The 26326-nt window shown below is 45.2% G+C and overlaps 3 protein-coding genes across 5 annotated transcripts; 2 read left to right on the top strand and 1 right to left on the bottom strand.

Annotated features, from left to right (window-relative positions):
- The first annotated feature begins 636 nt into the window (after window positions 1-636).
- On the top strand, window positions 637-3165 carry tmem263 (transmembrane protein 263). Of its 2 annotated transcripts, none has more exons than XM_084477103.1 (3): window positions 637-713; window positions 1588-1656; window positions 1845-3165. In XM_084477103.1, exons 2-3 carry the CDS (start codon window positions 1590-1592, stop codon window positions 2147-2149), a joined length of 372 nt encoding a protein of 123 aa, XP_084333229.1. In that variant the 5' UTR covers window positions 637-713; window positions 1588-1589; the 3' UTR covers window positions 2150-3165. The 2 variants fall into 2 exon arrangements, with proteins under 2 accessions (XP_084333229.1, XP_084333228.1); XM_084477102.1 differs by lacking the exon at window positions 637-713 and adding an exon at window positions 1017-1138.
- Window positions 3166-3694: 529 nt separating this feature from the next.
- LOC311357751 (zona pellucida sperm-binding protein 4-like) lies at window positions 3695-5653 on the bottom strand (the record flags this gene model as incomplete). Its single annotated transcript, XM_084477790.1, has 8 exons — window positions 3695-3786; window positions 3881-3959; window positions 4041-4185; window positions 4334-4526; window positions 4770-4930; window positions 5014-5111; window positions 5199-5383; window positions 5605-5653. 8 exons carry the CDS (start codon window positions 5651-5653, stop codon window positions 3695-3697), a joined length of 1002 nt encoding a protein of 333 aa, XP_084333916.1.
- Window positions 5654-12704: 7051 nt separating this feature from the next.
- LOC311357703 (uncharacterized protein) lies at window positions 12705-26061 on the top strand. Of its 2 annotated transcripts, XM_084477731.1 has the most exons (20): window positions 12705-12824; window positions 13572-13706; window positions 13803-13909; window positions 14013-14121; window positions 14221-14337; window positions 14425-14486; window positions 14936-15082; window positions 15519-15710; window positions 15859-15955; window positions 16115-16256; window positions 16745-16928; window positions 18001-18100; window positions 18731-18846; window positions 18942-18973; window positions 19076-19188; window positions 19551-19696; window positions 19774-19868; window positions 22572-22650; window positions 22737-22845; window positions 25143-26061. In XM_084477731.1, the coding sequence occupies exons 1-20, from the start codon at window positions 12758-12760 to the stop codon at window positions 25214-25216; spliced, it is 2223 nt and encodes a 740-aa protein (XP_084333857.1). In that variant the 5' UTR covers window positions 12705-12757; the 3' UTR covers window positions 25217-26061. The 2 variants fall into 2 exon arrangements, with proteins under 2 accessions (XP_084333857.1, XP_084333858.1); XM_084477732.1 differs by lacking the exon at window positions 13572-13706 and having other exon boundaries at window positions 12712-12824.
- Window positions 26062-26326: the final 265 nt, after the last annotated feature.

Raw genomic sequence — 26326 nt, 5'->3', positions numbered from 1 at the left:
GTATACTAATAAATAGGTTTATAATTTGATGACTTTTACCTTTTATTTATTTATTATTATTTGAGTCATTATTGAGTCTTCAAAACTGCGTTGTAAAAAATCCCAAACCTATAAATGATGTGCAGCTTCTAGATGAACGTTGGGAGGAGATTCTTATGTTTTTGGTAAAAAAAAAAAAAATAGAATATGAATATCGATATGAATTGAGAACAAATGGAGTCTTAGTGACGAGCCTGATACTTTAAGAGACCAAAGTCTACTCACTTTGGAAAAGGATTTTGCAGCTCACCCTCAAATGAGAATATGTGTATGATTTGGACCGGACTATGATATGGACTAGTCCCGACTGGTCCATAATGGACTGGACCATATGGACCAGTCGATATATGGACTAGTGGGCTAGTCCATTCCATATGGTACTAGGACTACGACTCGTCTAGTCTAGCTCCGACTAGTCTAGTCCATATGGTCTGGTCCAAATGGACATGTCTAGTCCCGACTGGTCCACACTAGTCCACTCAGTGGAGGCCTGTGGTACAGAGAGGTGGAGGACTGCGGTACAGGGAGTTGACCTGTAGGAGCTGCGCCACTGAACGGGTTTGAAACGGGGGTGGAGATTCAACTTTATTCAGAACAGATGTGACGCCGGATCTCCACCCGGAGCTCCTCGTTGAAGGAGAAGGTTTCTGCCGACGTGTCCCTGAGACCAGCAGGTAGGAGATCATTAATGTAAACTAGTTCAATCTGCATGTTGGATAAGAAAGGGTTTAAAGGGTTAAGTTCTTTAACTGTGGAGAACCACGGCATCATCTCCGTTTTAAATACTGTACTATGATTGTGTTGAAAAGTTATTTCTGTCTAGTATTAGTAGGCTACTGTTATGTGGGCGCAGTTGTATTTAGTGAAGTCGGCATAATGAATGCGTTAAAGTGAGGCAGGCTTATGCAAGACTTTACGCTCACTGTACACGCAGGGTTGGGCCATGCGTTTGGCTTTTCACGGTGCATACAGTGGATGTTTAACGTTATCAAGGACAAGAGATGGACAACTGTATTGGTTTAAGCGAGATGTTATGGAGCAGGAAATGTTATGGAGCAGTAGATGTTGGCCTACAACTTCTCCGAGGCTGAATGTCGAGGTACTTGACTCTGTAGTATAAGTTGCACCTCTACACTTCCTTCATAGCGTTTTTTTCTCATCATATGCAGTTTAACAGTGATCCACAAGGTATTTAAGACCCGATATCTAACAAAACAAAGATTGTTCTGTTGTTTTTGGACACCTCGGCCTTGCATAAGAAACAATGAACAGGTCTGCCTTGTTTTGTCGACAGAATCAGCAAATAAATAGTTCGTTTTTAACTACACATGTGTCAGATGTAGTTCTCTATGTATGTGCGTGACGAGCGATGGTGAGGCTCAATACGAGGGGGGACGGCATTGTGGCACATTTACTGTCTTTCATCAAGTCTAGTGCTGTTCCCCTTTACGGCACACAGACGACCATTTGCAATAACATTGGACATACAATGTGTGCACAGAAGTGTATAACATGAACGTAACCTAGCTGACCTCCCCTATATCTCAGAGATGAACCCGCAAGAGAAGGGAGCAGGGGAAGTTCCTCCATGCCCTGAGGATGAGACCGCAGCTGGAGGTAAAGTTTGATGGGTGTATAAACAGACACCTAGTATGTACATGCTCTCTATAATGCCACTTGGTGGATCCATATGTTGCATATCTAAATAGATTATACATTACAGTGGGGATTGCATGCCTGCGCCTTTTCGTTTTGTGCCATTGATCTATAACTCATACACGGCGTGTCCTCCTGTCATGTCACAGACCCTCAGAAGGGTCATCCCCCCACGCAGCCCGGCCTCCTGGGCAGGGTGACGGGGGGCCTGTTTGGTGCCACAAAGGGGGCGTTGGGGGCCACTGTGGGCGGTGTGCTGTGGATCGGGGGGAAGAGCCTGGACATCACCAAGACGACGGTCAGCTCTCTGGCTGCGGTGCCCGTCATGGGAGCAGGCCTGGTGAAGGGGGGCGTCTGCGCCGTGGCTGGAGGCGTGTCTGCAGTGGGTTCGGCTGTGGCCTCCAGGGTTCCCATAGGAGGAGGAGGAGGCAAGAAGAAGGACAAGTCTGACTGATTTTGGGGAGGCTGCTTTTCTGGTTCATGAGCAAACATGTTTGCCTGTGTTTACTGTGCAGTGAGGGGGTGGGGGCCGGAGCAGTACTTAAAATGTGTGTGTAGACTTTTCACAAGGAGGCTCAGGCTTTGTCCGGGCCCCTAACTGGTACACTACGTCTAGGGTAAGGGCCCGTTTGAGCAGGAACCCACCCGACTTCCCTTGCCTTTTCATTTATTCAGTGAAACATTGGACAGTGTTTTATTTGAGTTGGGCTGAGAGGTGCGATCAGCAGTATACACTCTGTTTCCTCAAGACAAAGCACTGGGGCTTTACTTGCAAGACAATCAAACATTAGTGTATTTTACTGTACTAGCAGGAAAAAAAACTTCTGGTGGTCTTTGGGATCTTTATTCTGAAATGCTTCACATGTATTTCTGGAGTTGTTTGAGTTGTGGTATGAACATTTGCCTAAAAAGGTGGTTGAATACAAATAAAAGACAAATTTGTTTCAAAATGCACATTTCAACAACATTGATATGATCAGATTATGCTGATTTTGGTGAAAAACCATGAATGTGTACGTAATATTTTCTGGCTGAGTACTTTATGTTTACATGTTACCTGGTAAAACAGTGAGTGCCTTGGTCCGACGTTCCTGTTTGATTATAGTGTGTAGAGGCTGTTTACATATGCAAGCATTTACATGGAGCAAGTAATTGATTTTTTGTGAAAATGAAAAGTGTTCATCCTTATATTATTTTTATTCGAAGAAGACATGAAAATAACCTCAAACAATTGTAAGACCAGTTTATCCTGGAATGAGGTGTGTAGGTGTGTATACGCACTACCACATCCACACATACACACATTATCCTTTACATTTCAAATATAAGCTGTCAATTCACGGATGGCCATGCGTCAGAATAGTAATTGTTTTAAGCTGTTTGAAATGTCAAGTGTTGAAGTTGACGTTGATTACAGAGCAGTGCCATGAGTCTGCCTAACGCTGACTGTTCACTTGAGGATCATTTCAGTCTGTGAGGTCACTTTGGTTCACCTCTCTGCTGACCATGATAATAAAGGTCTGTATGAACTCCAGCTTCAGTCCTTTCTGTTCAATATATATGATCTTGTTTGGGTTGTCATGTTATTTAACTCAAGCTTAGTTTCATTGTATTGTCATTTGTTGGTGTAATAGTTGTGTGTAGTCTTCCAAGAAACTTAAATCAGTACATGTACATTTAATATGTACATGTGGCTCCAAGTTTGTCTTAAGTGGTATACCACTGAATATAATTATCCATATGATTGGATGAATAATTTATGAAATCAACGGTTTCAACAGATATGTTGTCATAGATTTTGATTATATTGCAGAAGATAACATTAAATGAAAATGACAAGCTCTGTGAGATATATCGGTCTTACAGTAAAAATGCTCTTTGTGCAGAGGAAATAACTTTGAATCGTGTGATTAGCGACCTGGTTTAATGTAATGTATAATAAACATTTAAAACAAATTGTTGTGCACAATACTAATGTCAAAACCACTTGTAGTCATCATTAGACTTGATCGGCCTCCTCTTTCTGACCCATCAGCAGTGGCCCAACGGTCATCACCATCCTGGGCTCCTTCACCACAACGTTCCTCTTGGCTGTGGACGGATACGGAGGAAGGTGGTTATTTGTAATAACACAACATCGCCACAAATACTGCCAAACAGTACAGTGCAGAATGGATGTACTCACTTCTTTTGCCACCACAGCTGGAATCACAGCTTTCGCCTTGTCCAGGTGTGCACACTTCAGTGCTGCAGTGGATATAAATCTGGAACAACCAACCATGTTAGTGATGAGACACTTATCTGGTAGGTGTGGATTATTATTGGATAATTGATTATTGATTCACCTGCTCCCTAAGGGGGCTCATGTCGTGATCCACAAAGGTAAACATTTGGAAAATGAAACGCTTGTAGTGACTTGGGAACTGCAGGCCAGATGAAGGACCGATAGGAATCAGAGTGGACAGGTAACGGTCGCCCTGGTTCGGACATCTGAACAAATAACATGCATTATTAGAAGAAAATATTAATGTCAGAATTGGCTGTTGATGTATATCTGAGTAAATTGTTGTATTATGCCACAGTAAGTTTAGTAGTTAGTGATCTTTTGATCCCTTATTTAACATTGGTATATATTTACCCGTCAATGAGGATGTCCCACTGGGGCAAGCTGTGTGGGTTGGGATGAGTGGTGGTCCAGCAGCGGCCCAGAGTCAGAATAAGCCTAGGATCCATCATGTTCAGGAGCCGCACTTCTATATAAACTGGATCCCTCAACACCTTGGCCACAGGATAGTCTGAATCCGCGTAGTATGAGTCATATGCCACATCCACTGTAAGAAAGACACGTTTGGGTTAATGGTTAATTGTGCCAAAATCCTGGAATACGATTGTCATTTTTCCCATTAGTAGCCTCTAGTGGCTAAAGTTTGAAGTACACTTATAGCTGTCTCATAACTGTCTCTCAAAACTGGACCACAATAAATCGATTTATAGAGAGCCATCTGTGGATGGGCACATTTTATTCTTGAGAAACTTTCTTTTCTTTCTTTCATTTTTTTGTCTGTTGTTTTTACCTTCATCACAGCCCTTTGTCGTACATACTCCATTGCCCAATCTTAGCTCCACTTGAATGGGTCCAAGGCCTGGAGCTATGGGATCAGGCCCTTGCTGGTTTATTGTTTCAGTCATCAGTGTTTCCACAGAAACCCCAAGGTATCTACACTGGAAGCGCACTCTGAAAAAAAAGTAAAAGTGACGTAGGTCTGAGTGACAGAGTTATATTTAATAGCAACACTGATCAAAAAAACCTTGACCTACTCATAGTAGCTGTCCCTGGTGATGCTTCCCAAGGGTCCGACACCCACTTCATAGGAGGAGAACAACTTGTTCTCATAGATTATAGCACCTTGGTCTTCCTGTGGGAGTAGCCATTAAGCTTATACAACTGATTATAATGATAATGACAATAAGGGATTTTACAAAAATGTATAATATATACATACCAGAACAACGGAGCCACAGGCAGTTACAGGAAAGTGGTAGATTGCAAAGAGTGAATTAAAGTCAACATGAGTGCAGCCAGGCTCTGAGCTCATCAGAGACATGGACTCCAGGTCGATGTTGGGCAGAGTGGCATCCCGGGCAGCGACCACAATGAAGCTGGCATCCTTGGTGCACTGGACGGTCACTTTAGTAACAAAGCCACAATAATTAGAAGAGGTCTTCTACAATTTTTCATAGTTAAAATAATACAATTTCCTGTAACACCCACCTGCTTTTCCATAGTAGCATCCATTTCTGTCAGAGCAGCAATGGATCGCCATACAAGCATCAGGTGATATGTCAGGACCTCCGCAGGGAACCCTCAGGGGGTTGTCCACCTCACAGCTTTGGGGAGGAGTAGGATACGCTTCTTGTCCTGGATGCTGCTGATTTTGGCCTTTACCAGGTGCGTCATACTGAGCCTGAGAGGGCTTCTTCGGGGGTCGTTGTGGCGGCCAGGATGGTGTCTTTGGTGGCTGAGGGTTCTGTGGAGGTGGATTTGCCGGCCAGGACGGCTGAGGGTTCTGTGGAGGCGGATTTGCCGGCCAGGACGGCTGAGGGTTCTGTGGAGGCGGATTTGCCGGCCAGGATGGTGTCTTTGGTGGCTGAGGTTTCTGTGGAGGCGGATTTGCCGGCCAGGACGGCTGAGGGTTCTGTGGAGGCGGATTTGCCGGCCAGGATGGTGTCTTTGGTGGCTGAGGTTTCTGTGGAGGCGGATTTGCCGGCCAGGACGGCTGAGGGTTCTGTGGAGGCGGATTTGCCGGCCAGGATGGTGTCTTTGGTGGCTGAGGTTTCTGTGGAGGCGGATTTGCCGGCCAGGACGGCTGAGGGTTCTGTGGAGGCGGATTTGCCGGCCAGGATGGTGTCTTTGGTGGCTGAGGTTTCTGTGGAGGCGGATTTGCCGGCCAGGACGGCTGAGGGTTCTGTGGAGGCGGATTTGCTGGCCAGGATGGTGTCTTTGGTGGCAGAGGGTTCTGTGGAGGCGGATTTGCCGGCCAGGATGGTGTCTTTGGTGGCTGAGGTTTCTGTGGAGGCGGATTTGCCGGCCAGGACGGCTGAGGGTTCTGTGGAGGCGGATTTGCTGGCCAGGATGGTGTCTTTGGTGGCAGAGGGTTCTGTGGAGGTGGATTTGCCGGCCAGGATGGTGTCTTTGGTGGCAGAGAGATCTGTGGAGGTGGATTTGCTGGCCAGGATGGTGTCTTTGGTGGCAGAGGGTCCTGTGGAGGTGGATTTGCCGGCCAGGATGGTGTCTTTGGTGGCAGAGAGATCTGTGGAGGCGGATTTGCTGGCCAGGATGGTGTCTTTGGTGGCAGAGGGTCCTGTGGAGGTGGATTTGCCGGCCAGGATGGTGTCTTTGGTGGCAGAGGGTCCTGTGGAGGTGGATTTGCCGGCCAGGACGGCTGAGGGTGCTGAGCACCCTTCTGAGCTACCACCAAGTTGCCAGCATAGCAACCGAGCAGCACAAGTGCCACACCTAAGGGTAAATTTGAATGTCTCACCATGTCCTTGGTTCTGGCTGATCAGAGAAAACCAGAAGGCTATTGTTGTGGCTGGCCACTGCTTTTTTATGCGGTTATATGTGAATAAACCCCACCCCCAAGGTCACCTCCACTTTTTAGGGCAATGTTTTCCCTCATATCACCCTCGAACGCCCTTTGATAGCTTGTATCAAGATCAGTTTAAGGGTAGGAAGAAAAATAACTCTCCCATCACATCACCTCACTAGACATGACTTGACAATATTTATTGACAAAGGTCACATTTTGGTCATAATGACCCTAACTCTAAAAGGTCTGTTTGACCTGTAAACTTTATTTGCCAGCAAATATTTATTTTTCAAGTGCACATTGAACAGGACTTGTCTATTCCATGTTTGATAGTACTTAGATTCCAAGAGTACTAGTAATGCCAGAAGGAAACACTTTTCTGTCATAGCTGAATTCATATAAAACAAAATATAAATATATGCTATTTTAGCATTTTGTGTGAAAGATCAGATACATCCCGAAATGTACTCTTGTGTTGTGTTGGGTGCCTTTTTGAACATATTGATTTGTACATTAAAAGTTTACACATTTATTTAAACATGTAAAATTAAATGAATTTGCATTTTCACAGCTGTTTTATTTACCAAGCATTGCGATTTACTTGGAAAAAGTGAGGAGCTAAACTGTTTTTATATAATTCAATGGAAATATTGTGTGATAGACTGTGGCAGAAGGTGAAAAAGTGAAATAGGGTCAAATTTGGCATATGATGTATTGCCTTATTTTGAAATGCTTTGTGGCAATCTAGTGGTTGCCTACCTGAGATATGGAGTATGGGCAGTGGAGACTTCAGTTTCATAACACAATCCAGAGAGAGTAACAAGGCCTTCGGGACAGGACTTCCCGAAGGCCTGTCCCGAATCTCTCAGGATTGACTCAACTAATTAACTCAAGTAAGTAACTGAAGAATAATTCATGCCAATTAATTTACCATCTCTTAACTTAACCATCTGTAACCTAAATGCTTACCTAAACGTAACTATCTATAACCCAATACCTACACTTAACCATCTAACCAGCTAAACTAAGCAATTTATTAATGTAGACCTTTATCTTTATTTTTTGTCATTTGCTTTTTATTAAGTTTTCTTTTACAGAACATAAATGAAGGTGGTACATATGTCCGCAGGTCATCAAACCAAACAAAAATAAAGATTAGGGAGGGGATCCATTTTTAATCCAAAGCCCCTATACACACATAGGTACGTGGCCACTCTTGTACATGCTTACTGATGTATACTGTATATTTACCGTAACCATACATATCACCCACGGATTTGAAACTTAAATGTCACCATAAAACAACTCTGCTCTTTGACAGGAAAATTATATTAAACTGAGAAATATGTCGTACATGTATTAATGCTATATAAAGTCGGACCGCAAAGTTGATGCAAAACCCATTTTGACAAATTTTTTAGTTCTTAATTTAAATGTGATCCTCTCTCATTGTAAATGTATTATAGACCAAGTCAATCCACTCTTTAATGTTTGGTTTGTCTTTCTTCGGCCATTTCCTGGTGATAGCCTTTTGCATGCCACCAGCAAAACCCTCAACAGGTATTTATCATACTTTGCTAAGCAAAGCTCTTCTTGCTCTCTTGAAATTTAAATATATTTTCCTCTTAAAGACTGTCTCCAGTATGCCTTGGACCCTTCTCCAAAATGGAACCAGAGAGGGACAATTCCAGAAAATGTGAAAGTGATTGGCCAATACATGTCCACAGGACCTCCAGCTTGTGGTCTGAGTAGAATATTTACTCTTTTGCACCGGATTACAAAAAAACCGAGTCACATTTTTCCAGCTAAAATCTCTCCAGGAGGGTGAGCTTGGACTCGTTACGCATTGCTGTCTGCAGATCCTTTCACATTCTTCCAGTGTAATTGTGCAACCTCCCTCTGCTTCCCACCTTGTTTTAATATGCAAATGATGGTCTTTTTTCAGATATTGAAGAGCAAAATATTATTTGGAGATCACATTTCGGTAGGGAGAATTTTTATAGGCCCTCCTGAAAAATCCAATGATCTCTTCTTCCATTATAATTTCAGCTTTTGGAAATTTCTTGCTGATGTAGTCTCTGATTTGCATACATCTAAAGAGGTCTTGATTATTAAGATTAAAGTTGTCCTAGAGGTTCCAGAAGCTCAAGACTGAACCTTGGTCTAAAAGTGTGCAATATGCCGTAAGGCTGCTTAAATTCCAGTTTCTAAACCTTGAGTCATGTTTACAGGGCTTAAAATCCTAGGCGAACTATCATAGGCGAACCATTTAAAGATGTCAGACCTGCCTTTTAGATGGAATCTTTTGATAATTTCTTTCCATATCTTAAGCAAGTTTGTTATCCAGGGGTTATTGGGATCTGAAAGATGATAGGTTAATGAGGGATCTCCAACTAATGAGTTAACTGGTAGTCCCTTTCCCCATCAAGCTCTCTATTGCTTTCCATCTTGATCTATAATCTGGGGTACACCAGCCAACAAGTGGACTAATTTGAGCTGCCCTATAATAATCTATCAGACAGGGAAGGGCCAATCTGCCTCTCACATTCAATATTTGTAAGATTTATATCTTACCAATGTTTTTTTCCCTGCCCAATTAAATGTAGAGATAACTTTATCCCACTCGAGAAAGCACTGCTCTGGTTTTTCATTGGGTATCGTCTGAAATAAGAACAAAAGTCTTGGTAGGGCATTTTTACAGAATCTATATGAGAACTTAAATAGGGGATTAAATTCCACCTGTTAATGTCTGCTATAATTTATTTTTTAAGAGGGCCATAGTTAATTTCTTCTAATTTGGAAAGGTCTAAGATGCTGAGGAGGGTTGTAGTGAATATTAAGGATCTGAGTTTTTTGTTCATTTAGTTTATAGCCTGAGTATGACCCATGCACTGACATCAGCGCCGGCAGGGAATCTCTTAGGCTGGCTTTTTGTTCTGGCAGTTTTATACCTTTAATCATGTTAGTCTAATCCATTGTGCCACAGTTGAATAAAAATCGCAAAAAGGAGTGGACTTAATGTCTCTAACGTGAAAGTTTCTGTAAATTCGCCATTGATTTTCAATCATGCTGACGGCCTGCTGTATAGGGCTTTTATTGTGTTTATTAATACTGAATTAAATCCCAAATTTTCCATAACATTGAATAAGAATTTCCATCTAACAGAATCAAAAGCCTTTTCAGCATCTAAACTGATTAGCATAGCTTGTATTTTATTTTCGTTGGATATGTCTAATCATTTGAAAAGATCTTCTTATACTGTCATGGGTTTGACGAGAGCGAATAAACCTTGTTTAGTCCATATTTATAATTTCAGGTCAAATATTTTCCATTCTTTTGGCAATAATTGAAGTAAACTATTTATATTGAAGGTTTAGCACACAAATTGTTGTTTTAATAATTATAATAATAATACATTTTATTTTTGGCGCCTTTCAAGTCACCCAGGGTCACCTTACCTAGAGTAAAAAGCATAAAATAACAACAACAAAGCATAAAATAACAGCATCAAACATTAAAACCATCGATCACTGGTCACTGTAGTGCAAAGTGACCAGTCATAGTGAGTATGCCAGTTTGAACAGGTGGGTTTTGAGTTTGGATTTGAATGTTGTGATGGAATCTGACTGTCTTATGTGTGGGGGGAGGGAGGTCCATAGTCATCCAAAGTACATGGTAATAAGGCGTGGTCTGGGGATGGTGAGTAGTCCAGAGGTTGAGCGGAGGGTGCGGGAGGGGCTACAAATGAGTGAACCAGGATTTCGGTGCTGGATTGGGACAGTGATGGGCGGATTCTGGAGATGTTTCAGAGGTGGAAGAAAGCAATCCGGGTGGTATTTTGAATGTGAGGTGCAAATGAGAGGGTGTTGTCCAGAATGACGCCCAGGCTCTTGACTTGGGGGGAGAAGGGTACAGGGAATCCGTCGATGATGATGGACGGTACTGGGGTGTGTTGTGGTTTGGTAAACCAAAATGTTATACGTTGTAACATTATAGGCAACATGTTATTATATTATGCGCTCAGAAATTTGTTACATTATCGACGGGGTTTCCACATTATAGCTATGGGTTTAATTACAACTTAGGTTGAGCGCGCGCAATACGCGCACGGAAACTAATATACTGTATATATAACATAGAATACCTCAAATGTTATTATTCCTATTCTATTTACTGTACAGACTACCTCTATTTATGTTTTCTTGCACATTTTAAACTTACAACTGTTACAGACTTGATATTCTATTCAGGGTGAATTGTTTTGTTCTATTTGTGTCACCTTATTTTACTATTTTGAATGTTGCCCAATCTCTGCAAACATTGCAAACATTTCATTTCACTGCATTTCGTGTATCTGTATGTGACCAATACAACTCTTTAACAAGTGATCACACACACACACACACACACACACACACACACACACACACACACACACACACACACACACACACACACACCATTTTGAAAATCTGCCTCTTCTGACATCACAGGTGGGCGTGTCCACCTAGATGTGTGACAGATAGATGAGCAACATTCACTGCAGTCCACTGGGTAGGCTGGTAGACTGATCTATCCAGCACACATCTAGGTGGACACGCCCACTTGTGATGTCAGAAGAGGCTGATTTTCAAAACGGCTTGTAACAGTTAATCACGCTCACACCTGGTGGTGTAACACGTCACCTTTAAATGGTGTGCATTGTTTATTCAGACTCTGTTCAACCTCACCTTGCAGTAGAGCACTCACCACATGTTCTAGTTTACTCTGGTCTTATTCTTGTTAGAGTGAGCAGCTCACTGTGAGGGGTGAGGAGCAGAGTGAGGAGTGAGGAGCAGAGTGAGGAGCAGAGTGAGGAGCAGAGTGAGGAGCAGAGTGAGGAGCAGAGTGAGGAGCAGCTCACTGTGAGGGGTGAGGAGCAGAGTGAGGAGTGAGGAGCAGAGTGAGGAGCAGAGTGAGGAGCAGCTCACTGTGAGGAGTGAGGAGCAGAGTGAGGAGTGAGGAGCAGAGTGAGGAGCAGAGTGAGGAGCAGAGTGAGGAGCAGAGTGAGGAGCAGCTCACTGTGAGGAGTGAGGAGCAGAGTGAGGAGCAGAGTGAGGAGCAGCTCACTGTGAGGAGTGAGGAGCAGAGTGAGGAGCAGAGTGAGGAGCAGCTCACTGTGAGGAGTGAGGAGCAGAGTGAGGAGCAGAGTGAGGAGCAGAGTGAGGAGCAGCTCACTGTGAGGAGTGAGGAGCAGAGTGAGGAGCAGAGTGAGGAGCAGAGTGAGGAGCAGAGTGAGGAGCAGAGTGAGGAGCAGCTCACTGTGAGGAGTGAGGAGCAGCTCACTGTGAGGAGCAGCTCACTGTGAGGAGTGAGGAGCAGAGTGAGGAGCAGCTCACTGTGAGGAGCAGAGTGAGGAGCAGCTCACTGTGAGGAGCAGCTCACTGTGAGGAGCAGCTCACTGTGAGGAGCAGCTCACTGTGAGGAGCAGCTCACTGTGAGGAGTGAGGAGCAGAGTGAGGAGCAGCTCACTGTGAGGAGCAGCTCACTGTGAGGAGCAGCTCACTGTGAGGAGCAGCTCACTGTGAGGAGCAGCTCACTGTGAGGAGCAGCTCACTGTGAGGAGCAGCTCACTGTGAGGAGCAGCTCACTGTGAGGAGCAGCTCACTGTGAGGAGCAGCTCACTGTGAGGAGTCTCAGACATGCGGTCCTGATGCTGCAGCCCATTTGAAGTATGAGAATATGCGATTTTGTCAGAACATATTTAACTCATATATTATATCACTATCAATTTGATTCATTTTAAGTTATTTGCTCAATTTAAGATCGAAAGCATTTTTTTTTTTTTAGAAAATGCACCGAGAAGAAATCTGCCTCGGATTCCCACAATGCCGAGCGTCTGATCCGCGGATCAGTGCGCCTGTCGTGAGGGTCGCGCCACGATAGACGCGTGTTTCCATCCGCCTCTCAGTCAGACCGTCGCAGCAGCAGATATGTCCTATTCTTCAAATGCACACATAAACACGAACAGCAGAAAGAGGAGGCTGACCGATGGTCAAGGTAAGGTCACACTAACTGGCGGTGGTGAACCAAGCAGCCGTAACTTTATGCAACGAGAGGTCGGGCTCTTGCTCTGTAAACAGACGCTCCGGCGTCATGCCGTGTGGGCCGTACTTATTAATGTAGAGTAAAAGCAGAGAAGCCCTAATGTTCATTCAGCGGCAATGGAGAGGGAGAGATGACGATTTGCGATTCAGAGAACGTTATACATTCGCCCAATGCTACTCACACACATAAGTTAACCTACATATGAGTGATATTATTTAGTGTGAAGAAGTGAGAACGAACTCTTATGTTCAATCACGTCTACATCCACACTAGAGTGTGAATGTACAAAAACATAAATTATAAATTTGGCTTCTTCTACTTTCCTCTTCACATGCTCACCACAGTGTCCTGCAGTTGTAAAGTAAACGTTCATACGGAACTGAAATCATGGTGAAACGGTTGGAAAGGAGAAGCTTCAAATTTGAACTTGAGTGGTTGTGTTGAGTATTTTTCTGATAACCTTCCGAGATTAAGAGGAAAGTAAAAGAGTTCTCAGCACAACACACCAGACTATAATGTTTTGATTCGTATTGCCTGAAGTGCTCTACACAGAACCCCAGCCCTTACTCTTAGCCCTACTCTCAGTTTACCAGTTTACAGAGATTGGCAATGCATGAATGTGTGTCACGATTTCTGAATCTTTTTATTTCAAAACAAAGTCCCGGTCTCTTTGGTCCCTGTTTGGTTCTTCCGCTCCAGATGCACCACAGGACCGGGACCTGCTGGCCAGTCCCCACAACGGGCGTCTCTGTCAGCACCTCTGTCCGTGCTCTGACTCTGCAGACGCCTCCCACAGCCCCTCTCCCTCCTCTGGACTGCCGGGCACCACGCAATGTAGGCTGGAGGCCGTGTTGTGTCCACTTAACGGCTTCCTCCTCATGGGACTTGAATGAACACTTTGTGGTTGACCTGCGGTGTTGTGCTCTGCAGGCCACAGCTCTCACGGTTGTGAGGACGTCAGGGAGGAGGGTCCCGGCAAGACCAGGATACGAGCCGAGAACGAGGTGGAGGCCAACAAGCTGGTCAACAACTACAGGGTGGGTGGTAGAAGAGCACTTCACCGCTTGGTGCAGAAAATGTGATGGAAAAACTAAACCCTTGTTGCAGTCCCTGAAGGTGTGTGTGTATGTGTGGGTTTAGTTTGGTTTTAGAAAGTGGAAGAGCCACGTGACGGAGCGTCCATTTGAAGACCGCTCCGAAGCTGTGAAAGAGCTCTACTCTGAGCTTAACGTCATAAAACCGAGCACAGGTACACTTCCCCTTACCGTTTATCCACAGATGTTTGGTAGCTAAAGGCTCTTGTTGAGTTCTGACCAACATGTTGTTGTGCTTCTCCCTCTGGTTTCAGGTCACCTAGTCTCTGTTGGAAACATAGTGTATGTGTTTCTGTTCGGTTGGTGGGTGGCTCTGGTTTACCTACTGGTCTGCGTACTCATGTTCACCACCGTCATTGGGACACCGTATGGTATGATCACCACTTCTGTAGTTCCTCATACTTTGCCCTAACGAGGTCAATCCCATCCCAACTCATGTCATACAAACTCTTCTTCAGGGAAGCTTTGCTGCCGGTTGTCGTGGTACTTCCTCTGGCCTTTTGGTAAAACTATCCAGGAGGTAACGTATCAGTTCAGTGGTTCTCTGTCCTTCAGTGCCTGTGTCATTCTAACAAATTACTCCTCAACAAAGCTCTTGTGTTACTAAAGCACCATCTATCTTAGTCGGTGTGGAGTAGCTGTGGTAGTAGCTACTTAAGCAGAACTTGTTTGTTTGAAACTCTCAAACACCACTGAATGTTACTACTACTAAAAAAGCTAACTGTGCTTTGTTAATGGTTATAAATACACAGGTTTGTTTCATGTCCTCCTTTTAAATGTTCTTGTTTTGGTTGTCTTCATTAGAAATCATTGCTTTTGTATTTCTGCATCATTCCTCTTTTGAAAAATTCCTCTCCTACCAACAAACAAAGATGCTAACAGATTCCTGGTTATGTAACATTATGTATGTAACATCAAATGGCCTGCTTAGTCCTGTTTTTGAGCCAGAGAGGTGCCATGTTTCCCCAGACAGGGAACGGGTGTCTGCGTTGCTGTGCGACGTCCCCCTACTGTGCTTGTAGCACGGGACAGGAGGATGTGGTCCCCATCCTGCTGCCTTCCCCCACAGAGACCCCAGACTCTGAGGGGCCCGCCCCTCGAGGAACCCCGTACTGGGTGAGCCCCTCCGTCTGCACCGTGTCTTCACACTGCTCTGAACACGCACACTGCCGCAGTGAAATGTCTTTAGACGTGCAGCACAAATCAACAGCTCCAAGCGGTTTAAACCAGGGGTGTCAAACGTACGGCCCGTGGGCCTTATCCGGCCCACAGTGTAATTTAATCCGGCCCGCCAGATAATATCTAATGTCTATCAGAACTGGCCCGGTATATCGCTTTTCAGCGTCAACGCGCGTCTCGGCGTGGTAACCCTGGCGCGTCAACTCCGGCAGCCCGTAATCCCGTAACGCCCGCGGACCCTGTTATAATGTCATGTCCACAATTAATGTAATGCAATTGGCCCGCCGGTATATCCAGCATTAACACGTTGACGTCAACAACTCCGTCAGCCCGTAACCCTGTACTCCCCCCCCCCCCCCCCCCCGCGCGGCAGCGGCGGTTCACAACGTACGTCTGGCTGCTGCTGGGCTTCCCTCTGCTGGCCGCCGTCCACTCCCTGGCCTGTGTCCTCGCCTGGACGCTGGTCTTCACCATCCCTGTGGCCAAGATGAACGCTCGCACGCTGGGCACCATTCTCCTGATGGCCCCTGAGGACGTGTCTGTCACCACGGGCTCACAGAGGAGGGTAAGGAAGAGTTTGAGTGACCAGTCACCAGTTGAGTGATCCAGACAATCGATGAATAAGTGGTGTAGTGTTATTTGGGTTTTGTTTCATGACAATGTGCAGCTTGATTACTGGTTGCTGACTAACGCGATGTTTTCTGTTTACACAGCAGGGATACGGGACAAAAGCGCTCCTCTGTTGTTCTAATGCAACCAACTGGCACTACTACAAGTACACTGTGGATGGAATCAACGTGTTCGCTGTCAGTATCCTGTGTGTGTGTGTGTGTGTGTGTGTGTGTGTGTGTGTGTGTGTGTGTGTGTGTGTGTGTGTGTGTGTGTGTGTGTGTGTGTGTGTGTGTGTGTGTGTGTGTGTGTGTGTGTGTGTGTGTCAAGGGCTCGTTGATTTCTTTAACGCCATCTCAGATCTGCTTCCTCTGGTAATCGTTGCCATGGTAATAGGGTACATTGACACAGAAAACCAGTTTGCCAGCTCCAGCGTGAAGTTCGGCATAGCGGTCAGTTCCATTATCCCTCTGTCTTACTACATCGGGATGGGCATCGCCAGGTAAGCTTTAAGGTAGTCAAGCAATCTGAAAAATAAAGACCTAACAAAGAGCTTTTCAAATGTTTTGTACGGCTCCTAGTACAGCTCCTAGTACAGCTCCTAGTACAGCTAGTACAACTCCTAGTACAGCTCCTAGTACAGCTCCTAGTACAGCTCCTAGTACAGCTCCTAGTTCAGCTCCTAGTTCAGCTCCTAGTACATCTCCTAGTACAGCTCCTAGTACAGCTCCTAGTACAGCTCCTAGTTCAGCTCCTAGTACGGCTCCTAGTACATCTCCTAGTACAGCTCCTAGTACAGCTCCTAGTACAGCTCCTAGTACAGCTCCTAGTACAGCTCCTAGTACAGCTCCTAGTTCAGCTCCTAGTACAGCTCCTAGTACAGCTCCTAGTACAGCTCCTAGTACAGCTCCTAGTTCAGCTCCTAGTACATCTCCTAGTACAGCTCCTACAGTTCTTCAGCGGTGGTGCTCATGTCTTTGTTGTGTGCAGTATCTCGGCCCAGAGTAACTTTGCGGTGGGTGCGCTGGTGAACGCCACGTTCGGCTCTATCACGGAGATGACCTTCTACATCACGGCCCTGATCAGAGGTCACCAGGCGGGCAACCCCTGCCTGCAGGAGGTAGTGAAGGCGGCGCTGACGGGCACCCTGTTCGGCTGCATCCTCTTCATCCCCGTGAGTCTGAGGACCCTGGGCTCTCACTGGTTGTCATGGCTCAGCTCTCCATGGCTACGTCTTCTGTTAATCACAATTACTGACGCATGAACAACTTGATGAGGAGACCTTTCAATAAAACTTCATCAGTAAATGCCTCCTGTAGATATATACCAAAAATGTGATTCCTCTCATAGAGCCATATCAATCTAAGATATGAAGGAGGGATGAACACATAACTTTAAACTATTTGTAAAGTCAATTGATTGTTTGTATCTTTCCCTGCCTGAATCAGAGCCAGCGGAAAACCCTTCCTTTTAATTCCTACAGTTGGTTCAATAACAGCAGAAGCATAACTACAAAATGACCTTTAATTACTGTGTGGACCCCAGTGGCTCCACCCGTCTGTCCAGGCCTAAGGCATTTGTTTGATACAATTTAATAAATCAAATCAAAATCCAATTGTTTAATTAAAATAATAAAAACTGCTATACCGAAAAACATACCGAACCGTGACTTAAAAACGGAGGTACGTACCGCAGCGTGACTTTAGTGTATCGTTACACCCCTACCGTCCACTCCTTGGGGAGGAACCTGAGAACATTTAAAAAAATATTACAACCAGTACGTCTAAAGTCTGTCTCTGTCAGTCTAGCGGCAGGTGTTAAAGTTCTACCAATAAGGAAGTGTTTTATAATGTTCTAAAGTCAGATACACACAGATCGTCTTCCCTTCCTAAGATGGCTGCCATTAGCTCCAGTGTGCTGGGCGTTCTCAGACCCTGACATATATTGACTGACTTATCCCACGGCTGTCACTGGTGTATTCAAACCAAAGTCTAAATGTAACCTATGGTCCGCAAATATGAATAGGCATTTTTTTCTTCATGCATATATTTTTTTTGCAACTCCCATTTGTTTTTATTAAAATGTTTTTTTCTAATAATCTACGTGTGTGTGTGTGTGTGTGTGTGTGTGTGTGTGTGTGTGTGTGTGTGTGTGTGTGTGTGTGTGTGTGTGTGTGTGTGTGTGTGTGTGTGTGTGTGTGTGTGTGTGTGTGTGTGTGTGTGTGTGTGTGTGTGTGTGTGTGTCAGGGCATCAGCATGGTGGTCGGGGGGCTGAAACACAGCGAGCAGCGTTTCAACAGCCGGTCTACAGGAGTGGGCTCTGCCCTGCTCTTCATCTCTGTAGGAGGTAAGGAGCAGCCACGGCGGTGGACGTTATCTAACCGCCCCCCCCCCCCCCCCCCACTGGGCCTAATGCTGCGTTCCAGGGACACTTTTCAACCAGTAAGTTACGACTTAAAGTCACGACTTGGTAGCGTTCCAGGGAAGTCACAAGTCACGACAACAAGCCCTTCTGCAGCTCTGTGGGCTGCACTACGAACCTCGATCAGCGGGTTAGCGAGGTATGTTGCACTCAAAGCCAGGGTATGCGGTGACACCAAAGTGGCTGTTTTAGCGTCGCTGTATCACCATGGTGTCTACAGCAAGTTGTGTAAAAGCAACGCCTACGGACCAATCAATTATCTTGAAAAACGGAAAAAAAACGTTATCTTACGTGTAAGATTACGTCATAAATGATACAGGGGAAACGGCACCTATCCAAACATTCCCGCAGATGCATTTAACACTGCTGCGCGTGCCAAAATGCCACTTATATGGACGTTCATAAAACATGTCCTAACAACTGATTTATTTGATACCAACAGAGGCTGACATTGTTGTTTATGTGTGTGACGTCAAAAGCTTTAACTGGGAGTACATCGATCTGGAGTTCACGGGTAGTGGGGTACGGGTTTGACTGCTTTGTTGGGGCCTACAGGTGTGTTTGCGCCCACCCTGTTCTCCAAGGCCTATGGGAACCTGGTCTGTGACGCCTGCAGCACCTCTGCTGGAGGCAACGCCTCCTTCACCTGCCATGACTGCCACTACGACCTGGTAGGAGAGGCCACCCTCTTCAAACATCTGGACTGGACTTTACATGACATGCTCTGCACCTAAAGCATGTTTTGACTCATTTGAATTTCCAACAGAACAACTCTACACTGTTCCACAACCATGTTGAGTAAGTTCTGATGTTGTTTTGAATGTTTTTATTGAGATATTGATCTAGTCCATCACCTCCGTCACACGCGCTCTGACCCTGAGCCGCGCTCCTCCTCCTCAGACCGCTGGTGTACTCGGTCTGCGTGCTCCTGCCCGCCGCCTACATCATCGGCCTGTTCTTCACCCTGAAGACACACTCCCACATCTACGACATCCAGGTTGGAGAGGGACACGGTAGGGGACTGATGAAGCGTTGAACTTCAATAACATCCAAAGGAATACTCCTTAAAGCTGCAGTAGATTCGATTTGAGGTTGGAGAAAAACAAAGACTTCAGTTTTTTTCTAAATTAAATGTCATTTTTTAGTAACTGGTTCAAAATTGCATAGATTACTATGTGAACATTATATAAGACATTACCACCTTTAGAAAAAAGACAATCCATCCCTCGAGGTTCAATATGTGCTAAATTTACTTACTGTACTAAATTATAAAATGACCATGACATTGCGTCCACCAGCCTCACAACTGTGTGTGTGTGTGTGTGTGTGTGTGTGTGTGTGTGTGTGTGTGTGTGTGTGCGTGTGCGTGGTCCAGCCGAGGCCCCGGGGGCCGCAGTGGTCCACTGGTCCCGCTGGAGGTCCTTGCTGATCCTGGTCATGGCCACCCTGCTCATGTCTGCGTGCGCCGACCTGGCCACCCAGCACATCCAGCCCATCCTGCAGCAGCCCAGCGTCTCCCAGGTGGGCCCCCCTCCACGGCGCCTCCTCGTGTCTCCAGGGGGGGTGTGGGCTCTGACTCCAGCCTCTCTTGTGGTCAGTATTTCATAGGCGTGACGGTCATCGCCATGGTCCCGGAGATCCCAGAGATCGTCAACGGGATCCAGTTCGCCCTTCAGAACAACATCAACCTCAGGTGGGTTCAGCCTACGGACGCTCTCTGTGCATTGTGGCTGAAGCTGGGGCCACGCCACACGGGGGCCACACGGGGGCCACGCCACACGGGGGCCACACGGGGGCCACGCCACACGGGGGCCACACAGGGGCCACGCCACACGGGGCCACACGGGGGCCACGCCCCATGAGGCCACGCCACACGGGGCCACACCCCATGAGGCCACACTACACGGGGCCACACCCCAGGGGGCCACACGGCTGATCTCCGCTGTCGTCTTGAGAACCATGGGAGTCGCCACAATATAATTGGGGCAGGTCACGTCCCCCTAACCTTAAAAGTAGTTTGGACCCCCCCACATTTTCCGTCAAAAATATTAGCGCATGACTGGTCTACTAGTCCAGCGTTCTTTCCATTGCTTCACAATCAAATCGGTTCCACTTTATCAGTAGGGGGAATACCCATATCATAATAGAAATCCACTCTGCGTTTTCCTGGTTTCCTAACACACACCGCCGCAACACGCACGCATATTCAAAACATGCACCGAAGCAAGCCTATGTTGACTTTGAGAGTCGGATCAACGACAGCGACAGACTTCAGCAGCACAGTCATTGTCAAAATGACCAACTTGAGCTGAAAAGGCTTTCTTTCTGTTCAGATATTTAGCCTATATTTTACTGCCAGGTCATGTTAGATTTAATCAAAACAATTAAAACATTGACTGTTCCACAGACGAGATGGACATAAGGACTTTTTAGTTTATTTCACCAAAAGTTTGCAGTTGTATTGAGTTATAGTTTTATGTTCTGCAGGGCACTGAATGCTAAGGTTGAGTCTAATTTAGGCTCTGTAGCCTAGGTACACATTCTATGTTTCCTCATAACTTGTTCGAGATTTTTTGATGCATGACATTAATGTAGAGCTATATGTTGCCTCAAAGTTACCTCATTCTTTTCTAATTCACTCAGATTTTTTAAATCCTCATGTTTTGCTCTCATTAAATAGAGAATAAAGTGCCCAAAAAGTTATTCAGTGTCAGTCCTCTGTGTTACACCAGGACATGATAGTACATTGCAGACCATACGGCTCCATGGAAGAACAATGAAAGAGGGAGATCACTTTAAATCTAAACACATGGTCAAATGCACCAGAATGCGGGAAATTGCATCTACTTCTTTCAAAATGTCCTGGGGGAGGACGCCTAGACCAGACCCCCCCCCCCCCCCCCCACACACACACACACACACACACACACACTCAAAATGCTGCTGACGCCCTTGGAGAACGGTCGTCTTTGGGGAACCTGAATATAAGACGGAACAGGCCAACGCAGGTTGTGTTCCCCTCACCTGGGAGTGTATTGTCCCACAATGTTTTGACACCAGAAGAAACGTCTTGCAACTGTGGTTCTTTGTGCAGCGATAAGCCCAGCGGTGTAGGGGAAGGAAACAAATGTTATGTAAATGTTGTTGTCCTTGTCGACTGTGGCACCCTGCTGTTGTTTTGGTGTCTTGCATGGTTCTGTTGTTTTGAAAACCTTCCAAATTGACACTAAGAACTTAGGTTAGATACCTTCAGAACCAGTTTTTAACACTAACACCCATCTAAAGAAATGGCTAATTGACTTCAACAACACCATGCCAAACAATCGCAATTACACCATTTGGCCAACAGATGGCGATAAAGAACATGTGTTCTGATTGAAGGCAATTGACCTATTTCCTCTGAAACCCTCCTTAAGCTACTGGACATTGATTGGAAAAAGCATGCTTAATTGTGTTTATGACAGTTTGATGCAATCAAACTTTGATGACAAAAAAATTATAATGTAAGACATAATTTTGGTTGTTAAAAGAAAAAGTGAGGTTGATATTGACTTTTTTGACAAATTTTTGTAAAAATTTTACATTTTTGTGCATAGTTATGAAATACAAAACTATTTTTATTACATGCTTCTTATTTTGGGTTTGTTTGGTTTAGTGTGTTGCTAGATAACTAACATTACTCACTAGTGAAAATATCTATAAAAAAATATGTCTTTGCAAATCATTACATTGACAAACGTACAAAACTGTTTACATCTTGCTCATGCTTGTTACACTTCTCAGGTTCTCAGTTTGAATGCAGTTTTTTCTTTCTGGTTCCATGCCAGGACGCAGTTACTGTCAGGTCTGCACAGGTCCTGGGTTAAGAGGCGTTCAACCAGTTTACAATAGTGACCCACCAGGAACGACATTAACACCCAAAGTGAAATGTACACTAGCATAGCGCTGCTGTGCTGGTGTATCACACATCCCTGTCCACATTGTGCCCAGATTGCTGTCCACACACACCTATGAATGTGATCCGAATATGAGCTTGACGACCTCGAGATGTGGTCGAGCTCATTGGATCACAATGTGTGCAAGAACCCCTTTTTCCAGTCGTGAAAGAGGGACTGTATGCATGTTGAGATCATGGCTGAATTTGCGTCAGCCATTGCAAACATATTGGATAGAATGTGGACCATGGCGACTGCTGTAGATATTTCACCAACACACATAATGATCGTGGTGTTGGAGGGGGGCACGTCTGCCCCATTGGAACGTGCCGGTCCTTCCAAAATGTGCCTCTAAAAGGTGTAGTGTGGCCCCAGATTTAGCCAGCCTTCCTACCACCCTCACCGGTTCAGACAACCTGTCTACTCTCTGAGGACACTAAAGCGTTTGTGTTCCCTTGCAGCTTGGAGGTGGGAAGCTGCATTGCTGTGCAGGTCTGCATGCTTCAGATTCCCCTGCTGGTCTTATTCAACGCCATCTATGTAAGACTCACTTCTCATCATGATTAGGTTAAACATTCCTACTTGCTGGAACACCAACGACAGCAACGCTGTGTATATGTGTTCAGGATGTGGGCTTCGTGCTGATCTTCAGCGACCTGCACCTGTGGGCCAGCATCTTCAGCGTCATCGTGGTCAACTACATATTGATGGATGGGAAGTCAGACTATTTTCAAGGTAAGTTGAGGAACCCTGTAATATTAAGTTGCAATAACTGTTTATATTTTCCTGATTTATAAAATAATGATAATGGAATTTAACAGACTAAAACCTGGGCACTCAAAGTCGGGTGAGGTCACAAGAATCAAAATTAACGTAGAGAAAACAAACTAAAACATTGCTCACCAATGTTGTCTTCACTTCTTTCCCCTGTCAACTCGGCAGATGACAGCCCTATGAAACTATTGTGTGATAGATCAGAAATTTAAGGAATAACCCCATTCGGTTGTTTTTATTGACTCATCCAGCTGAAATTGAAGTATTGCGCTGCAGCACTTTGAGTTTAAGCGTTGTCAAGGAAATGTCTGGAGTGTAGTTGTATTTGAGGGTTTTTAATTCTGGATTTGTAGTGCATTGATTGGAACATTAAAAAGGCAGAGGTGTCCCGTTGTTTAAATCGAATGCGCACCATGACAGGATCCTCCGTGATCAAACCCAACTGCAGTTTCGGTTTCAGTATAAAACAAGTGTGTCATCAAAGAACTTCTACGGCCTTGGTCTGTCGGATTAAAGAATGAATGAACTGCGTCCCGCCCGCTTGTATTCTGGCAACGGTGCCACATGTCAGAGGGCTGGTTGGGACATGAGGCAGGCAGGTTACAGTGAACATGAGCAGTACACAAGACATCAGGTTACATTTTAGAACACGGTGTAGGCTGGAGAAACACTCTGCTCCTTGGAGCTGTCGTCTCCAGGCTCTGAGCCATCCCCCCCAGACGTCTGCAGGAACCCAGGAAGACTTCTTGATCTGACATCCTAGCATTACAAATTTTGGCTTTCTATTACAAGCATGAAATCCTGTTCCTGCCCATTGATTAAGAATGTTATGCCGCTTTTCCACCGCCAGTACCAGCTCGACTCGACTCGCCACGCCTTTTTTGCGTTTCCATTGGCAAAAAAAGTACCTGGTACCTAGTACCGGGTACTTTTTTTTAGTACTACCTCCGTCGAGGTTCCAAGCGAGTGGAGTAGGTACTTTTGTGTGACGTAAACAGGCTGCTGGTAACTGATTGGCCAGCGGCTGTAAATGGGAATAATCACTCCAAGTTAAGTTGTGTCCGGCGTGGTTGACGTCCACGAACCCGCTCCCGAGGGGGACACTGATCAGCGTTTCGCCGTGTGTGTCGCTCCTTTCCCGGGGCTAGAGTTAGGCTGCGCGTGGTTGTGTGTGTCCGGCGTGGTTGTGTGTGTCCGGCGTGGTTGTGTGTGTCGGGTGTGGTTGTGTGTGGCTGGAGTCCACGGACCGGCTCCGGAGGATCAGTGTTTCGCTGTTTTAGTGTCGTTCCTTTCCTAGGGCTCGAGTTTCGCCTCCATCAACGTTACCGTATGACAACAATAGACGCGCAGTCATTGCGCTTTTTATTTTATTTTATTTCCCATCATAACCTTTCCCGGGAATCAGGAAATAGTCTTGATCAGATTCAGATTTCCCGGGAATCGCGTCTCCCGTGATTAAAACCTAATGACGACCCGCCCATGGTGGAGAGGTTATTTTCTATGACCCGGCCACATTGAAGAGGTACTTTTTGGAAGTAATGGAAGGAATGGATGGAAACGTGCCTGGAACCGAGTCGAGTTGAGTCGAGTCGAGCTGATACTGTCGGTGGAAAAGCGGCATTAGAGGGTCAGTCCAACCTCACAAACCACCTGAAGGCTTTAAAGGAACTACATGTTAATACGTCAGTAACCTTTTGACATTATCGCTGCAAATTAACTAAGAAGGCTTTTCTATTCAAATCAAACCTAGCAGCTCATGCAATTCATGAAGATGTCTTCATTCATGAGATAACTTGAGAACAATAGTGAAGGGTGAAATGGTTTCCAAAGGTTGGTCCTCCTCATACTTCAGTCAGAAATGACTGTATTGATGTTTAAGCTAGGGTAGGCCATGTGGAGCAACCAGCCAGAGTTAGATTTGAAAGTATCCAAACCTGCTCCAATCAAGGGGCTACCTGGTAGCTTTAGCAGCAGCTCTGCTCAGCCTGGTGGCAGACGGCTGTTATGTGCATCGAGTGCAGGGCCAGAGTCTGGCAGGTAGCTAGCTAGACAGATACGTTAGCCATCCAATTATTTTATTGAGGCCAAATGACACGACTTAATGAGCTTATTACTGATACCGTTATGTTTATGGATGCTGGCGGCATGTAAAGAGAAGTTGATGAATGATGCCTTAATGTTTGTAATGAATGACCTGACTGTATTGACCCAGAACACTTGAGCTATGTCCCCGTGTCAGCGTGTGCTTGTGTGACCAGGTACTGCTCTGGTGGTGGTCTACCTCATCCTGCTGGCCCTCTACTTCTTCGCTCCGTCTCCGGTGGGCTGCTGATGTCAAGGTTGCCAACTTTGGGTTTTTGGCTGGTGTGAGACTAAAATCTTATAATGCGTACATTATAACAGGGTCCGTGGATGGAATTGTTGACGGGGGGGGGGACGCTCGTCATAGACAATGTTTTCAGCGGATCAACTGGGACGTTGTAGGGAGATGTCTTAAATGGTCTGGTCTAGTCAAGTCATCAACAGAAATTTAACGTGAGTTTTTTTTTTTTGGCGTGACATTTGTTGCGTGTGCGTGAGAGCGTGAGGTTGATGCTGAAAGCGTGAGTGACACGCCAGATGTGTGAGAGTTGGCAACCCTGTGATGTTCACATCGTTTTAACCCGTGAGACCCCAAGAGATTTTAACCAAACGATTGAAATCCTCAAAGTGAATATTGTCGACTAATAATACTGTAATATATATTATTATTATTATTATTATTATTATTGTTGTTATTATTGTTATTATTATTGGTGATGTGCTGTTACCTCCAGTGTGTCCCTGAGCAAGACGCCTCACCCTGACTGCTCCTGACCAGCTGGCTGTCGCCCTGCGTGGTTGACTCCGCCGTCGGTGTGTGAATGTGTGCATGAATGGGTGAATGTCAGTCAACACTGTAAAGCGCTTTGTATAAAAGCGCTATATAAATGAGGACCATTTACCATTTACCGTTTGTACAGAATTGTAACAAGGTCTATTTTAACATCTCAGGTACTACTAGGCTTCCCAGTTGCACTTTTTAGGGCTTAATAAATATTTGGCAGATTTATAAAAAAAAAATCATGCTCATGCACAATAAATGTGGCCCAACTGTGCAGTAGTATATCTGTATTTTTTTCTATGTTATAATTCAGAAGTCAGTAGTTATTTTTTAGATGAGCTTTAAAAAATATATTATTGTAACTAAATGGCACTGGATTAATAAAAGACATGAATTCATTGAGAACGGTTTCCGGGAGTCCTCTTGAGTTTTGTGTGTTCTTCTGTTACTTGCTGCCCTTCTTGTCCGGGATCTACCCGGCAACCAAAGACCTGTAACTCATCATGAAGCTGATTGGTCCTGTAACTCATCTTGAAGCTCAATACCAGCTAAGCTTCTCTTCTTTCAACTCTATGTCCT

This window comes from Micromesistius poutassou, assembly GCF_964030765.1.
Source record: "Micromesistius poutassou genome assembly, chromosome: 13".
Lineage (NCBI taxonomy): Eukaryota > Metazoa > Chordata > Actinopteri > Gadiformes > Gadidae > Micromesistius > Micromesistius poutassou.
Note: the sequence above shows the minus strand (reverse complement) of the source record. Positions and strands in the feature narration are given on the sequence as shown.